The 17,757-nt window shown below is 57.6% G+C and overlaps 1 protein-coding gene across 1 annotated transcript; it reads right to left on the bottom strand.

Moving 5' to 3' along the window:
• Nucleotides 1-6,781: 6,781 nt before the first annotated feature.
• Nucleotides 6,782-16,855, bottom strand: LOC119103061 (protein-associating with the carboxyl-terminal domain of ezrin). The gene is made up of 10 exons (XM_037226511.1): nt 16,622-16,855; nt 15,176-15,361; nt 14,563-14,762; nt 13,919-14,001; nt 13,422-13,608; nt 12,486-12,625; nt 11,997-12,178; nt 9,452-9,592; nt 8,970-9,045; nt 6,782-6,792 (listed from the first exon to the last, which is right to left on the bottom strand). Exons 1-10 carry the CDS (start codon nt 16,670-16,672, stop codon nt 6,782-6,784), a joined length of 1,257 nt encoding a protein of 418 aa, XP_037082406.1. The 5' UTR covers nt 16,673-16,855.
• Nucleotides 16,856-17,757: the final 902 nt, after the last annotated feature.

The raw sequence follows: 17,757 nt of genomic DNA, 5'->3' as shown, positions 1-17,757 counted from the left end.
GTACTCGACGTCGGCGGCGTGGCCGAGTTTCTGCGCGGTCACTCGGCCGGCCAGGGCGCGCCGGACGTGCGGCTGCGGCTGACGTCAGCGCCGCGGCACGGACAGCTGCGGCTGGACGACGGCGGCCGGCTGGACGCCCCGCTTACGCAGGCGGACATCAGCGCCGGCCGGCTCTCCTACCGGCACGACCACTCGGACACGCGCGCCGACAGCTTCGGCTACAGCTTGTTCCTGGCCACGCCCACCTCGGATGTTCTGCTGTACAACGGCACTGTGAACGTGACGGTGATGCCGGTCAACGACCAGAAGTTCCGGCTGCAGACGACTGCGCCCGGTCTGACGGTCGTGCAGAAGCAGACGGCCGCCATCGGGCGGGACAACCTGCTTGTCACCGACCCCGACAACGCACCGGCCGAAATCCTCTTCACCATCATCAACGGCCCAAGCCGTGGCAGTGTCTTCTTCAAGGAGACGCCGCACGTGCGTGTCAGCAACTTCAGCCAGGAAGACGTGGACCGCGAGCGACTGCTGTACGCCCAGGACGGCTCGCTTGGAGCCGACCAGTTCTACTTCAGCGTGTGGGACGGCCAGCACAGTCCGCTCGTCACCGGCTTCGGCATCACCGTCGTGCCGCTCTCGCTCAGCATCGAGCGTAACGAGCTGGTGCCGATCACACAGGGTCAGAGTCGCGTGACGCTCGACCCGCAGCACGTCTCCGCCGAGACGAACGGTCGGCGCGACCAGGTCGTGTTCAACGTGACTGTCGAGCCGGCGCACGGCCGCCTCTTCGTAGGCGCCGACATCGTCACCACCTTCACGCAGGCCGACATCGACAACGGCCGCGTCGCCTACATGCAGATGGACCTGCAGGCGCACAACGACTCGTTCGTCGCCTCCGTGTACAACGAGTTCAACGCCGTGCGCAATGAGACGTTCTCGGTGGCGAGCCGGCCGCTGGTGACGCTCGCGCCGCTGCGCTGCGCGCCCGGCCGCGCAGCGCTGATCAGCCTGGAGGTGCTGAACGCCTCGGAGCTGGCGCTGCGCTCCGGTGGCGATCCCCGCTACCGGCTGCTGCGGCCGCCGCGCCACGGCCGCGTCACGCAGATGCTGCCGGCCGGGAGGCGGCGGCGCGCCGCGCGCGCATGGAACGTTACCTCCTTCACGCACGCCGACATCACCCAGAACATCATCTTCTTCGTGGCGGCCGACGCGTCGCTCGAGGGCAACGAGACGCTGGCGGACGCGGTACGGTTCGAGCTGACGGCGAACGGTGTGCAGCCGGCGCGGGGCAGCCTGGCCGTGGAGCTGGTGAGCGCCGCGACGCTCGAGGCCGACAAGGCGCTGCCCGGCGTCAACTCGGTGGTGGGCCGCGACCGGCCGGCCGACGCGGCCTCCTTCATGCGCAGCGACTACGTGCTGGTGGCGGGCGTGGTGATTGGCGTGGTGATCACTTCGATCCTGCTGCTGATCGTCGTCAAGTGCGCCACCGACCGGCGACGGCGCGCGGCGCGCAAGGCGCGCGACCTCGGCCAGACGCGGCTGCAGGAGTTGGTGCCAGCGGCCGAGAGCCCGCGCTCGGCCAGCCGCGCCTCCACGCCCGACTTCATCAACTCGACCCTGCCGCGGCCGTCCACCATCAGCACGCTGCCGCGGCCCGAGCCGATGGCGTCCAGGCCGCGCCTCTCAGCCAACGGCAGCCTGCCACGGCCGCGCTTCCTGGAGCGGCCCCGCCTGCTGGAGCCCGGCTGGCCGGAGCGCGACGTGTCGCCGTGCGTGCCGCAGTGCACGGTGACGCCGCTCTACACGGGCGCGCCGCCGTCCGAGCTCACCTACTCGTACGACGTGGACACGGACCGACAGTTCTGCGACGACGGCTGGAGCCACGACGGCTCGGAGGTCAGCGCTAGCCAGCCGAGTAACCCGATCCTGCGCAAGAACCAGTACTGGGTGTAGTCGCCGGCGGGTCGGCGACGGGCGCCGGCTGGGGTCCGGCCGATGTCCTGACGCCGGGGTTACGCTGCGCTGGACCGGGACGGCGGGGGGTCAGTGGCATCTGCCCGCGACTGCAGCGGCCGCTCGCCGGCACGTGGGTCGGGACCGCACGTGACGCGGCGACAGCGCCGACCTCGGGGCCAGCTCAGGGCTGAGCCGGGACGGACTGAGCGGCGCCGGCCGGGCGGCGACGCGCTGGCAGCGGGCGGAAACGAGCCGCGCCCGTCTGCCGGGCCACGGGCCTCCCTAACCGCGTGCCATTCTGCGGCGACGCGGTGAAATCGACGCCGGCTCTCAGCTCGCACGTCACGGAACGTCGTGACCGAGGGCGTGACGCAGTAACGCGATTCCAATGTGTTTAGCAGGAGCGAGTTTTGGTTCTTTTGAATTGGTTGCATCGCGTTGTGCTCACACGTCACTTCTGACCTATTGCACGCTGTATTGGTTTCGGTCTGGCTATTGGGATCTTTTCTACTTTTATATCGGCTCAGTGATTGTGAAAGTGCCTTACTGCCGGAAGCATGATGACTGTTTGCTGTTGACTTCCGAGCATAACCTGAACTTTCGTGACATCGATTTGTCGCTTTCTCGCTCTATGGCTTCATTGAAACGCTAGCCTCTAGGAAACAAGGAAGTGTGACTGAAACAATGGCAAATATTGTAAGTTATATCCCGCGGTTGTTGTTCGTCAGAGGAGTGTATTCGCTTGATTGCAAACAGCAAAACCCATGGTACGTTTTGTAGTAAACGGGCTGGTACGTGGTACGGCTGTCAAATGCCTGCAGTTGTAACATCCACCGTTATAGTGGTCTAGACAAGTGATGCATGTTACAATGCGGGAATAGAACACAGCACAAGTGTCCACCTTGAGAACGAATGGTTTTCGCCAATTCGAAACGAAGAGCCGGAAACACGCGCAAAATCGCTCTCATCGCGAACGAGCCACTCTTGGAGCATTGCGCCCTTATCTGAATCTTTCACTCCAAAGCGGCGCGAACGGTTATGGGAGCTCCACCCAAGCGAAACCAATCTAGTCTTGAGAATAGCTGTGCTTGGGCTGGAGCACCGGCCAACTGGCAGATGTAACACGGCGCTTCCGGGCCCGGTGTTGGGCAATGTGCGGCGCATAGCGACTGGTGCCTGACGCCCTGTCGTCGGCGGCACGGGGTCACCGAGCTCCGAGATGATTAGCCATCTGCAGCTCGGGCGCCCGCCGACGGAAAGCTCAGATCATCGGCCGACACGTGACGGGTGATCAGGTGACACCGCGCCACCCGCGGTGCCAAGTGTCGCTCGCGCGCTCGTTCCGCGGCGGTTCCGCACGGCGTCTAGTGCCGCTCGCGCGCTCGTTCCGCGGCGGTTCTGCACGGCGTCAAGTGTCGCTCGCGCGCTCGTTCCGCGGCGGTTCCGCACGGCGTCTAGTGCCGCTCGCGCGCTCGTTCCGCGGCGGTTCCGCACGGCGTCTAGTGTCGCTCGCGCGCTCGTTCCGCGGCGGTTCCGCGAGGTGCACGGTGTGTCGCCTCTACGCTTCTACTGCCGGTAGCACGGGATATCCCCAATTGATGACAAAGTTTTTACGGCAGCAAACCCCTTGATGAGTTAATCGCTTCGTCGTTGTGCTAGTTTGTAACGCCGCCGTTTAGGCATGAAGATTAGGAAGCGAGGAACCAAGCGAAGACGCTTCTCGGCCGACCTCCACAAAAACCCCAACACTACTCACCATGCATCCTGCACGAAAGTGCTGTCTGCATTCTGCTTTTCCATCAGGCAACATGGCAATCAAAGTTGGATACGATTGACGCACAGGGCAGCCGGGAGGCAGCCAGAGGCTCTGGGCATGGCGGCCGAGTTCGTTGGCGGGCATGAGCCGAAGCACGCAGCCGGGAGGCAGCCAGAGGCTCTGGGCATGGCGGCCGAGTTCGTTGGCGGGCATGAGCCGAAGCACGCAGCCGGCAGGCAGCCAGAGGCTCTGGGCATGGCGGCCGAGTTCGTTGGCGGGCATGAGCCGAAGCACGCAGCCGGCAGGCAGCCAGAGGCTCTGGGCATGGCGGCCGAGTTCGTTGGCGGGCATGAGCCGAAGCACGCAGCGGTGCGTTCCATACAGGGGTGGAATACAGCGGGTGTCATGGTTCTACGCGGACCGGCCGGCGGGGCAACGCGGTGCCACGCGGACCGGCCAGCGGGGTAACGCACCACACGGACCGGCCAGCGTGGTAACGCACCACACGGACCGGCCAGCGTGGAAACGCACCACACGGACCGGCCAGCGTGGTAACGCACCACACGGACCGGCCAGCGGGGTAACGCACCACACGGACCGGCCAGCGGGGTAACGTACCACACGGACCGGCCAGCGGGGTAACGCACCACACGGACCGGCCAGCGGGGTAACGCACCACACGGACCGGCCAGCGTGGTAACACAGTGCAACGCGGACCGGCCAGGGGGGTAACACAGCGCCACGCGGACCGGCCAGGGGGTAACACGGCGCCACGCGGACCAGCCAGTGGGATAGCACAGTGCCACGAGGACCGGCCAGCGGGGTAACACAGCGCCACGCGGACCGGCCAGCGTGGTAACGTGGTCCCGCGCGGCCCGGCCAGCGGAGTGACGCAGTGCCACAAGCCAGTCCGTGACCACGCGGACCGCGAGGACCCGTGGGGCGCCAGGTGCGCACATAACAGACCGGCCCACGGCCACCACGGTCGCCGGTCTCGCGGTCTCAGGAGCAGTCTGTGGGGCATGGCAGTCCCAAGGGCCGCTACGTGGGCCGTCTAGTCGCCCACCCCACTCCTCCCACTCTCCGGTCAACCGAGCGCTGTCTGGGGAAAGCTTGCCATGTTGCCGATGATGCGTCCACTCATCACCTTGCCGATACAGATAGCCGAACTGATTCTGTTCAGAATGCCGCACTTCCGGTCCCGGCGGCGGTCCGGCGCCGATCCGGCCGGTGCGTGAGATTCCGGGAACAGCGCTGCTGAGCCGCAGCGATCTCCAGTTGATCCCGGGAATTCACAGTCTCCGGCGAAACTAATCATCCTCGCATGGTTCCGGCGCGTCAGCGCCGCCCACTCCATAACGGCCGAACCAGCGCTAGAAATGACACGCTGCTGGGCATGGTGGCGCCTACGGGTGCAAGCGGGACGGAGGCATTAGCTGGCGGGTCAGCCCGCGGTGGCTTGAATAGGCCCATTCATGGCGCGAGCAGTGCGCATAATGCACATAATGCATCGGATGGACGCGCCTATTGTCCAAACATCCCCACCTGCAATCATACCGCGCACGTACCGAAAGGAGACCCCGAAATGTAGGCCCCTGCGCACGTATCGAAACGGAGGCCCCTATGAACGTGTTGCAACGAGGCTCCTGACGGTATGGACTGGGCATAGGCTCATGAACCACGCTTTTGACATAGCCGGTAGCGTGAAATTTGGTAACTCAGCGAGGTCCAAGCGCTTCAAGCCATCAATCAAAGAGCAGTCCCTGCTGTCTAGTCTGGATGCCAGGCGACCGCACGCATGTTAGCGTCAGTAAGCCTTCTTATATGACATCACGATGTTGCTAGTGTAATGACGTCATAGTGGCTTATCTCGACGTCACGGTCTCGCTAATGATCTTGAGATCAAACTCCACTAGCGGTGGATTCGCGGAAACGCTCAATCTTTCATGATTATCATGATGACAGTGGTGACCTGGCGCTTGTAGAAACCTGCTGTCTCATAGTACAACCGAGGGTATCAGCGAGACATTTGCTCCCGCGTCCAACGTACTGGAGCATAAACATAATATGCACTCCACAACATTCAGTCCCCGCTGTTCGTCCACGGCGCTACCTGGATTTCAGACATCATCTTTATTGACATGTGTGGCAAAGCCGTCGCCGTCACCGCAAACATACCCGGTCCACCTCGACCTCGCCCTTGTTAGTTCGGTATTCAGTCCCCAGCATCACACAAACAAGTGGACACATTTTGTGGATCACGACCCTCTAAGCCAGGGACACGTACGCAAAAACACGCTCCGCAGTCACTCTGTTCCATTTCAATTTCATCGTAACGCAAAATGTTATTTAAATTGACGGCGCCGAATCCGACCTTTCAAAAGTTGGCCTCCCAGGAACACGGGTCCAATATCCTCACGTCTGGCTCTAAATTAGGCAGAAGACCATCGGCCAGAAGTGACAGTCGTGACTCCCGAAATGTTCAAATTTGCATCGAGCCGTTCGTCCAGCCACGCCTCTTAATGTCGTCTCGGGAATCAAAGCCGGCACAAAATTCACCAAAATGAGCGGTCACCACACAGCTGTCACGTCACCACACAGCTATCACGTCACCATACAGCTATCAAGTCACTACACAGCAGTCACGTCACCACACAGCTGCCATGCCATCACGCAGCTGCCATGTGATCCCACAGCTATCGAGTCACTACACAGCTGTTACTTCATCACAGAGCTGTCATCACACAGCTGTCACGTCACCACGCAGCCGCCATGTTACCACACAGCAGTCATGTAACCACACAGCTGTCACGCCATCCCGCCTGTCACACCACCACACAACTTCACGCCATCACATGGCTGTCACGTTACCACACAGCAGTCACGTTACCACACAGATGTCACGTCATCACACAGCTCTCGTTATCACACAGCTGTCATGTCACCACGCAGCTGTCATGTCATCACACGGCAGTCAAGTTACCACATAGCAATCATGTTACCACACAACGGTCATATCACTACACAGTTGCCACATCATCACACCGCTGTCACGTCATCACACAGCTGTCAACGCTCAGCTGAAACGCCCCAAACGTCATCGGTACGCTGAAACGCCGCCAAACCGAGCGGCGATGCGGACTTCTCCGAACCACGACTGGGCACGACTGCGGACGAGACCTGGTCTCAGCCTTGGTAAGCCTACTGCAGTTTGCAACTTGGTCCACGCAACTGTACCTCGCTATCAGTACTAGCAACAACATCTGGCCAACCGGGCATTCTACAACAGCAGGGCGTCTGGCGATGCCCATTATGTGCGGCTTGGTGTTGGCTTACGCATTCGTAAAGCAATAGTTCCTGTACCACACCTTGCACAAAAATCCCAAGCCACAAATTGCACGCTATGATCATGACAATATCGGCAAATGACCTTCAAGACTATGCATTCAAGATATGGCATATATTGTAACACACTGTGCGACCATAAATACGATGTTCACATTGATGCACCGTTGTCAATCATAGTGATTTGTTCGAGCCAAACCTCAGAGGCCCGGTAATGTCCTGTCATCGGGCCTTTACGGCGCACTCAGCTGCTGAGGCTATATGGTGCCGCCTACCTCTCACCCTGGCAGGAGGGGCGGGCACCGCGGGAAATCGAACCCCGTATCTCTGGTTTCCCAGACGCGAGTGGTTAACGCAGACGCGTTAAGCACTACACTACCGGCGCCCCAGAGGCCCGGTAACGCAACATTTACACTCAGACGACGCGGATTCATACTAACCCAGCACATATCACAGAGAGAAATGACGCTATGCAAATGCGCGACCGTTTACGGACGTGTATCCAGGATGGGCCACATCGCATGGAGCATTACGCAAAAGCCCCGTCATAAATGCATGTCATTCTACACAGTCGCATCTGGACGCTGAGCGAAAACATCGGCTTCGGATGTCCGGGCTGAGCAATCCCACGCCGCCTCCAGCCTGCACCCAAGCCTGTCTGGTCTGACCAAACGTACAACCACGCCACTAAAGCCCGCACGCCAACAACCCACCCCACAGCCGTGCCGGCGTCCTCGTCCTCAAACCTGATGTCACGGAGCGTTGGGCCACCGAGCCGCCGTCTATAACAAATCGTCCCAGTCCTGCTCTTCCCAACCGGCGTCCGCCAGGTCACCGTCCGTCGGACGGAAGGACAGGTCAAGCTTGGGCACCGACGCCGATTCCGGGGCCGACGCCGGGGCCGACGCCGGGGCCGGGACCGGGGCCGGTTTCGGCTCGGACGGCGCCACGCGCGCGCTGCGTATCATGGGCTCCATGTCGGCGAACAGGTCGTCTTCGTGAGACTCGCGACGGCGCACCTGGATACTGAACCGCTCGAAGTCGTCGGCGACAGGCACCGGCCGCCGCCGCGGCGTCCTTCCGCTCAACTTCAGACTGCCGCCGCCAGGGGCGCGCGCGGCGGCGGCCGCTGGGGTTGGGTCAGCGGCCGCGGGGCCCAGGCCACCATTCCCCGAACTCAGGTGGGCACGGCCGTGACCGGGGCCGTCCCAGGGCGGGAGCGGCTGCTCGGTGGCCGGCGGCGGCGGCGGCTCGGCGTCGGCCGCCTCCCAGTCGGACCAGTCGCCGTCGTCGGGCTCGGACTCCGGCTCCGGCTCCGGCTCCGGCTCCGGCTCCGGCTCTGGCTCCGGCTCCGGCTCCTCGGGCAGCAGCTCCTCGCCGCCCTCGGGCGAGCACCGCTCCGGCAGCAGCTCGGCGGCGCCGCCGGCCGCCCGCTGCGCCAGCTCCAGCAGGGTCGGGCGCCGCTCTGGCGGTGGCGCGGCCGAGCGGTGTCAGCGGACGAGCATGTGCTCACGCCGCGTCACCAGAGGCGTGTGGCCTACTATGGCGTCTGTCATTTTGATACAGTTAGCACGCAGCTTTAATCCCAAATTGGGTTTATGGGCATATGCCAACATCTTGTTTCCATTTTTGCACTAAACTGCCGGCACTTCCCTTCACATCCGATGAGGAAGCGCACATATGAGATGCATGAATCAAAGGTCCAAAACAGGTGTCGGAAGCCTTATTACGCAAATAACTCCCTACGCAGGTAAATGCAACCGAGAAAACACTGGAGAGGAATCTGAGGAGGTTTTCGATGTGATAAGTCGTCGCCCATAGACCGCCTGGTGTGAGAGCGTATACCCATCACGTAAAATCACACGCACGCACGAGCGCTCACTGTCACACAGCGCGCTAGACCGCTGCTTACCAGAGACATCCTCCAGCCGCTGCGTCAGCGTCACCCGCTTCTGCCCCATGGGAGTGCTCGAAGAACCCTTAGTGGCCTGAAACGCCCGACACCACGTTGCTAACATGACATCTCGCCGACCACAATCGATCCATTGTACTGAGTCCTCATGAGAATCTACAACGGCTGTGATTCCGCAATACTAAAACGAGAAGCCACCGTTCCAGTGCTACGCAATACCGCGTCACTGGGACGCTGGCTCAGACGTTCTAGCATCCGCGACGTTTAACCCTCCCCCTGGGACACCGGTGTTCGGTCTGCCGTGCATCCACTGCCGCCTGCTGTAACCTCACGCCTACTTGGCCATTGGATTGCCGCATGGGCCCCCTCTCCGCGCTGGCTATGACCGGCATTACGAGGCGCTCGATCCACCCGACCTTACAGTGTCCACCACCCGTGCACTGCAGCGGCCCGGACGGTGACCTGCTCGGCGCCGCGCTTACCTTGGGCGTGCCGTTGCCGAAGTGTTTGTGCCGGTGTGAGCCGATTACAACGTGCGCCCCTAGCAGGGGCACGAGGTCGGCCAGCGCGCGCAGCGTGGCTGCCACCAACTGGTCGTGCGTGTCCCGGATGCCCAACAGCAGCTGGCGGCGAGGTCAGGGGTCAGACGTCGGACGTCAGATGTCAGGCGTCAGGCGTCAGGGGTCAGGGGTCATGCGTAAGAGGTTAAGGGTCAGGCGTCAGTTGTCAGTTGTCAGGCGTCAGAGGTCAGGGGTCAGGCGTCAGGGGTTAAGAGTCAGGGGCCAGGGGTCGGGGGTCAGTCGTAGGACGTCAGGGGTCAGACTCAGGGGTCAAACGTCAGGGGTCAGACGTCCAGGGTCAGACGTCCGACGTCAGACGTCAGACGTCAGGGGGTAGGTGTCAGGGATCAAACGTTAGGCGTCAGAGGTCAGGGCCCATGGGTCAGCTGGGAAGGCGACGGGACAGGGCGCCACAGAGAGCAGCAACGGGGGTCGGCTGCGCAGCGGTCACTGGCTGATGGCAACAGGGCTTATCACTAGAGCCCGACAGTTTCCAGTAAGATCCGTTATTTCAGTTGGAACGAGCGAGCTGATGATGGAAATGGGTGCTATCTTCATGTTGATTGTTGGGAACTGAAACAAATGGGTCTGTCATGGGCAATGTCCGTCTTTCATGGGTTTAGCAGGCATCTGAGGCTTCCGCTGATGTAGCGGTCATGCGCTAGTTAGCGAAAACCATCGAAAACTGGCTGGCGGCGGGTCTGAGCCCGGTGAGCGGCCATTCGTTCCATGGCTAGCGGTTATCAAGAAATAATTTCTTCAGCCATTGTGGTCCAAGAGCCAAATCAAGTGCATTTATTTGGTTTGCATTGTAACCAAGACATTCAGAAACGCCAATATTTTGGAAGGACATTGGTTACAACCATACAGGCCTTTGCGCCTGTGTGGTTTGCATGGCCCCACCAGGCAAATCGTACCCGGGTCTGATTTAAAAAGAAAGGCGACAATGGCTGCTTCCCGGTCAGGAGTGGCCGTCTGCATGGATCGGAGGAACCAGGTCACACGGCCGCTCACAGATGGTTTGCTCGTGCACGCTGTGCGGTTCGCTGCTAGCCTAGCTTGGTTGGGAGGATCCAGGTGCGAGTCATTCAGCCAGGGCGAACGTTGGCGAGCCACCGTACGTGGTTTTCAAATCTCCCGAGACGCGCGTGTCAGGCTTGAGTTGATTCGGTTCCGGTGGCATTGACTCCGATCCCGACTCACAACGCATGGAATCAATTCCCCCTCTGATTCCCCCCTGGTGCCGTGGAGCTTTCAGCCAACTCCGACCCGAGAGTGTATGGTCCAATTCAGCAATCAATGACCGACGATGAACTCCATTCACGTCGCCACAAAGTCACACAAAATCAAAGTCGAAATACAACATTTTTGATACTAGTGCGGCAGTATACGACGGTGAACCATCTTGCGCATGTTTAAAGACGTGAGTATAGCCTATTTGTTACATCTTTTGCAGTCAGCTCACCGCCTTCTCGGCTGACACAACTCCCAATCCAGTGCACAATAGCACGCCAAAGGCATCGATTCCACCCCGACTCAACGCCAATTTCCTTATTCCGGAGCCATCCCAAGGTCGGACAATTTCAACCAGAGCCAAGCACAAGCCTGGATCCTATGTCATGAGACGAGCGATGGGAACACTTCCCGGCATTCGAAAGCCGCTTAAGTCGCGCGTGCTGACTTCGGCATCGCCTGAGTCATGCGCACTTCGATACCCAGACTTCGCCTTCGGGTCTGGTTACTGAAACCCGACGGCAGCCCGACATAACGTCCAAAACCGCGGATCGATAGTGTGCGCTCTAGCGCGCGTGGCCCGCCGTACGCACTGGCGCATAATGGTGCTCTCGCGATAGCCCGCCCTTCGCCCGATCTCACCTCAACTATATCGATAGCGTGTAACTGGGGCTCCAAGCTGTCGAGACCTGGGCCCGCTTTAAAACTGTGTTCGCACTGTCTGTTATCAATGTTCAAACTTGAAATTGTTTATGTCAATCAAGTGGGAGGATCAAGATTGATCACATTACACTGCTGCACGGAAACCTGCATGACCAAACGGCTTGCGCGCCCAAACACTGAAAGCATTGCAGAACAATTTCCAAAGAACTGCACCGCTTCTCGCTAGGAGCACCGTGCCGCCACCACCAGCTGATGTAAATACACACGCCCGTCACAGCAGCGGCCGCCAGCCGGGGCGCTCGGACATGGTATGGCCGGTAATTTGACGTTAACACATGCTCGGCGCGCGGTCCGAGTGTTGTTATGATCAGCAACAAACGGCGGCAGACCAAAATAACTCGGGGAACCATGACAACGGAAAAAAGTAGCAATGTCCCGAAAAACCATGCAAAATAGACATGCATCTACGGTGACCATTACTTCGGCGCAATGCTTAGAGCATACGCTACACAAAATTGCGTTAATTTTCCTTATTGGCCATTTCTGAGGACCTGAGAGAGAAAATCCTCACCTCTGGCAGTACCACTTCGGCGAGTAAGTGCTTGGGTATCTCCTCCACGTATTTTGAGAAGTGCTGCAGCAACACTAATCGGATGTGCGCATCACGAACGTGGAAGATCCGTAGCAGCTGCGGCACGACAAACCGCCGGAAGACAGAAGGCCCGAACACACACTCGGCCGAGCCAAACTGATCTGGAACAGCACAAAATTGCCCACTCACCTCGAGACGGCTCACATGCCAATGTATCTTCCACGTTTCTCTGACAATACTGTTAGATGGCAAGAAACATGATAGGATAAATTGTAAAGCGTTGACAAGTGGTTAGTCCACGAGGCGTCACCGTCTCGGGGTTTGTTCCCTCGCTGTACTATTCTTCTCTGTCTCTGCTCTCGCCGCCGCTTCACCAGCCCCTCCTTCCCTGCCACCCTTGTCCTGCCCTCTCCGCCTCCGCGCGCGCCCCCGCGTCCGCCCCGGTTCCGTCCGCCGGCGGCCCCTCACCGACTCGGGGCGAGAGCAGGCGCGGCAGGAAGTGGCGGCAGGCGTCTCCGTCCAGTAGCACCAGTCGCCCCAGACAGAGCGCCGACAGTCTGCTCGCCACCAGCTCCTCCGGGTAGGCACGCAGGCGGCTGGCCAGGTCACTGCACATCGGGGACAGGCCAGGCACGCCCGGTACAGAAGGGAGGTTAGACACGTCTGGCACGGAGGGGGGGGGGTCAAGGAAAGAGGAAGGTCAGACACGCCCGGTGCAGAGGAGGAAGGTCAGACACCTCCGGTGGGAAAGAGGAAGGTCAGACACGCCCGGTACAGAGGAGGAAGGTCAGACGCGTTCGGTACAAAGGAGGGAGGTCAGACGCGTCCAGTGCAACAGTCAGACTCGTCCGGTACAGGCAAGGCAGGTCAGACGCGTCCGGTACAGGGGAGGGAGGTCAGACGCGTCCAGTACGGAGGGGGAGGTTACTCATGTCGGGTACAGGGGTGGGAGGTCATATGTTCAGTATAGAGGAGGTATGTCAGACACGTCCGGTACAGAGGGGGGGGGGGGGGTCAGACACGTCCGGTATAGAGTGGGGGGGGGGGGGGGTGAGAAACGTCCGGTACAGAGGGGGAGGTCAGACACGTCGGGTATAGAGGTCAAACACACCTGGTACAGAGAAAAGAAGTCAGACACCGGAGTACAGTGAAGTTGAGGTCCAACAGGGATGTAACAGGAGACTGAGGACAGACACAGTATGCCCAGAGCATGACGTTAATGCTGCTAGGAGAAGTGCGAAGTGGGAGGGACGCCGTCATAGGCACGGGAACACGCCTTCACACCGGGGGTTCACGTCGCAGCTGAGCTTTATGAGGATCGCATGAACAGCCTTGGGGCATCCGTCGACGCTATAACAATACCATGACATCGAGAACAGGCACTCAGCAGCCCACTCGACCTACATGAAGAACGTCTTGCGCTCCTCCTGGCTCTTGAGCACGATGTCAGTGAGGAACCTGTGGATTTGGTTGAACTCGTTGCTGAAGAAGTCGTGGCCCTCCAGTTCGGAGAGGGCGGGACGAGCCAGCGGATCGCGTGCCAACAGCCGGCGCTTCGCCTCGGCTTGAAAGTGACGAGCGCCCGGGAAGTCTGGAGCGAATAGGCCAACGGTAAGCCATTGTCAACAGCGTGGCGCGCACCAGGTGCGTGGCCTCGGTTAATGACTCATAGGTCGTAAGTTGATGCCGCAACCATCACATCGTCGATAAGTCTTCACTATTGTTACGAAACTAGTTGCCTTCAGATGGCACGATTGTTCAATAAATTGATAGTTCTGGAACAACAAAACAGGCTCGTTGTTCGCACTGCTTCAAAATACACTAACAGTCCAGGTCATTTTGAAAAGTTATGACGCGTAACGCATGTTTAAACACCGCATAAAGTCAGCTCGAGGTCTTACCGCTCCGCACGCACACTCCAATCAGCTCGTCCACCAGCAGACCGTATGCGTACACGTCGCGGCACCAGGGCCGGCTCTCACGCCTGGAACGGACGTCCGACGGGCCCGCGTCACAGATACACCAGGCAGGGTGACTCGGGCCGGTGCCCCCGTGTAACCAGCCACGGAACACGGCACGGCAATGTGATCGCCGCTGCCACATACGCCCAATTCTTCTTCGCCCAATTCTGCTCGCGTTGTTCACACAAGATCTCAAGACCCATATTCGTGTGTTGCAATTGTTTGCGATTTCTGGTGTCAGAGTCCGTCCGCAACCCCGTACATTCTCTGCGAACAACACACATCACTGCACCACCTTGGCATGCCACGACCACACAGCAAGAGCCATGCCGGCCCGCTCCGCGTCACTACCCAGACACGATGGGTCGAACGTCCAGGTCTGCCAACTGTGCGGGTGCCTGCTGCTCCCTGCACCGCTGTCCCCAAGATGTTTTAGGGTCCAATCCATTTATAATGCTATCGGTCGGTGGATCCTGTGCCATCCACCACTGCTGACTTCCCGTAACCTCGCTCTGCTCGGCGGGCCCCCCGCCCGACTCGACGCGGCTGTCTCCGCCTGCCCGCCAGTTGCCAGCCCTGCCCACCACTGCTGCCGGTCGGCCGGCTGCGGCTCGGTCTCCTCGGGCGGCAGTGCCGGCTGGTAGCGGTGCACGGCCGTCTGCTGGAGTCGCTCGGCCGTGGCGTCCGAGAACCGGCACGCGAACTCGCCGCCGCCCAGCCGCCACGCGCCGTCCGACGTCACGAACACGGCCGCTTGGCCCACATTGTTGTGGCACATGCCCGCCTGTCGGCCACGAGCTCGGGTCATCGGCCAGCGGGTCAGTTGTTCGGGCTTAGGGGCGATCGACCGCACGGTCGGTTACCAGAAATGGACGGAGTGCAAGGCGCACAAGTCATCCAGTGTGTGGCTTGTGCGATGTAATAGTTTTTAATCATTCCATGGGACTCGTGCAGAATTTTCACATCATATGGTCACTAGTTCCACCACATCTCAGCCTGAATGAAGCAAAAGACTGAAGCACGGCTGGTGACCCATTTCCAACTCACAACCTCTCTTCACTGGACCAACAAAGTATGCTACGGCGCCCCCACGTGAAAACAACAGCGTAATACCTCTGTGCTGGTGCTCACCACCCCAGAACAGGGCAGGGGGGCACCATGTAAAGAGGAGTGCAGAGCAAGACTGCTGATAGTGACCTGCTGGTGCAGGAAGTTAAGCGCACGTAGTACGGCCAGCAGGCCACCACTGATGTCTAGCTCGGTCAGCCGGCCGGCCAGCTCGGCCAGCGGGCGCACATGCTCAGTGACCAGCTCCACACGGCTCGAGGTCTCACGCCAGCTGAGGAAGCGAAGCAAGTCTGGATGGCGCAGCGTCATCAGCATCTGGCGACAAATGGTGGTCATCTGAATATGCCACAGTGACTGCACTGCACAGTGGTCACAGCATTACAAGGCAGGCAGAGTGCTAGCTGAGGACATTCATCAGGTCAGGCTGGTGTTGTATCTGCCTCATGCATCACTATGTGGATGTTTAGTGAGAATTTGAGCTCCTATCACATTGCTAAGTTTTAACTGTCTGTATCGTAAAACTACTACCTCACCACACCAACAAAAACAATGACCTTGCCGGATTGTGAAAGCTTATCCCCAAAACATGAGTTACAAAATTATGATGTTAATCACCATAAATGCTGTGCCAAGTCAACTGGCGGCAAGAAACTTAGTGGGTACTGCTCAGTAAACCACACTGCTGAGTGGCAAGTATGACACAGTTGGGTAATGGCATTGTTTCAAGTTAATGTTATCTATCAACTTCATAATATTCACAACTCGATAATTTCATAACCAATGATATTAATATGCATGCTTTTAAATCATTTTCCACGACAACCCATTTCAATTCTAGTAGTTACACATCAAATGTTATGCTCATACTACTGACTTTTTCCTTGCTTGTGGGAATTATTAACATTAGTCTTTTGTGTGCTCTTAAACATTATATATATATATATATATATATATATATATATATATCCTAAATTGTTGATGGTAATAAGCATTAGGCAATCATCAATAGCTGAGTTATTTATTTATGATAACCATGCATTTTAAAAGTCAGTCAATACCACTTAGCCATGAACAGACTTAATTTAGGTCATGTGTTATTCACAGTCCACTTTTACAATGTAGCTAGCTGTGGAGAGTTCACCACCGCACACAGCTTAGGCTGCATCTGCATCATGACATGAGTCTTCCATTAACATATCACCATCCAGCTTGACATGCTTGACAAATAAAGATCTATGAGGCCTTTAGATTATTGTTTAAATCAATTCACTTCTTTGCATTCTTGTCAGTAGGCTTGATCAGACACTGGTTAACTTTCAGTTGCTCAAATCTTGATTCATGTACCAATCAAAATAAAAATTAAAATATTCATGTACCAATACGCTTCAATACATATACAAAAATATCTCATTAATGCTTCCTTGGAGAGAACTTATATTTCATTATGAATCTTAGGTGTACCAGGATGGACATCATGCATCTCTTTAAAGATGCATGATGTAGATCTCAATTTGCCCAGAGGCTCTTCTTCAAGTTGGGGCAAAGACAAAAATATGTGCCTTCTTTCAAATGTACCTTCACATTGTTGTGCAGAAAGCTCATCTTTCCTCTCTTCTCTTCTGGCATGCCGACAAACACAGTGATGGCATTGCCAGCAATATCATCCAGAACATCAGCCTCCTTTTCTTCAGTCGCCTGCCCAATTGGTTTGGAAACATATCTCCTGCCTTCGAACAAAACCCACTCTGAAGCAGTGCCAAACGACTCCTTGCTTAATGTGTAGTCCTTGCATTGACTAATGTCATTTCCCATGATTTCTTTGAAAGCCGCACACCCACGCACAACTCTACGAGCGCCACGATTGCACACGAGTACCACGGAATCGAAACGGATTTTCCGTGCACAACACTACTCCACCGCCATCCAAGCAGCTGAGCTCAAACTACGAAACCAGTGGTCAGATTTTCCTTCAGATTGGTACCAATCGAAAGCTAGTATGCGGTTTAAGTGACCGGTCTGAAACTGGTGGTCACAGGTCACGATATTCACCTAAAACCGCATGGATCAATTCAGGGCATTGCAGCCAGGGGCAGATCCAGGATTTCGTCAAGAGGGGCGACGCAACATGATGGGGCGACCTGGAGTTTGAGGCCCTTCCAAATATATATACATATATATATATATATATATATATATATATATATATATATATATTGTGTGTGTGTGTGTGTGTGTGTGTGTGTGTGTGTGTGTGTGTGGGCAGTGCGTATACACCCACCAAAACAGAGGGTGGTTACGCACCGGGCTTATACACTCCCTAAAAATCTTTCAGATGGTTGTACGTGTTATGCATACGCGGATTGGCAGCCTTGGAGGGAAGCAAGTGCAAACATGCAGAATCCCGTGCGAAAAGATGGCTCTATGCATGATAGATATCAAACGATTACAAATTCCTTCAACTCACTCTGAACTAGTTATATTCTGCTGACAAATTTTCGGCCCCGCGCCCGCATCTCCGGTGGGTGGATGCTTACCGTGCTGGTCTCGTATGCGGTAAGCTTACGTTCGCATCCAGACGACGGCCGCTGTTAAGTGGGTGGTTTCATGGCCTATCGACATGGCGTGATGATGCCGATTTGCTTCGCTGCTCAGTAGAGTGAATTATAAATCGGGATTTTCATATCAGACAGCGCCGTAGTTTCTAATGCCAA

The sequence above is a fragment of the Pollicipes pollicipes genome, unplaced genomic scaffold, assembly GCF_011947565.3.
Source record: "Pollicipes pollicipes isolate AB1234 unplaced genomic scaffold, Ppol_2.1 Scaffold_5724;HRSCAF=6776_pilon_pilon_pilon, whole genome shotgun sequence".
Taxonomy (NCBI): Eukaryota; Metazoa; Arthropoda; class Thecostraca; order Pollicipedomorpha; family Pollicipedidae; genus Pollicipes; species Pollicipes pollicipes.
Note: the sequence above shows the minus strand (reverse complement) of the source record. Positions and strands in the feature narration are given on the sequence as shown.

Bases quoted from the DNA above. Each gene is read 5' to 3' on its own strand.
- LOC119103061 (XM_037226511.1), bottom strand. From the start codon at position 16,672: ATGCCAGAAGAGAAGAGAGGAAAGATGAGCTTTCTGCACAACAATGTG. The intron at 13,609-13,918 runs GTAAGACCTCGA...TATTCGCTCCAG, and splicing joins TGGAGTGTGCGTGCGGAGCG to ACTTCCCGGGCGCTCGTCAC. The intron at 9,046-9,451 runs GTAAGCGCGGCG...CGGGCGTTTCAG, and splicing joins TCGGCAACGGCACGCCCAAG to GCCACTAAGGGTTCTTCGAG.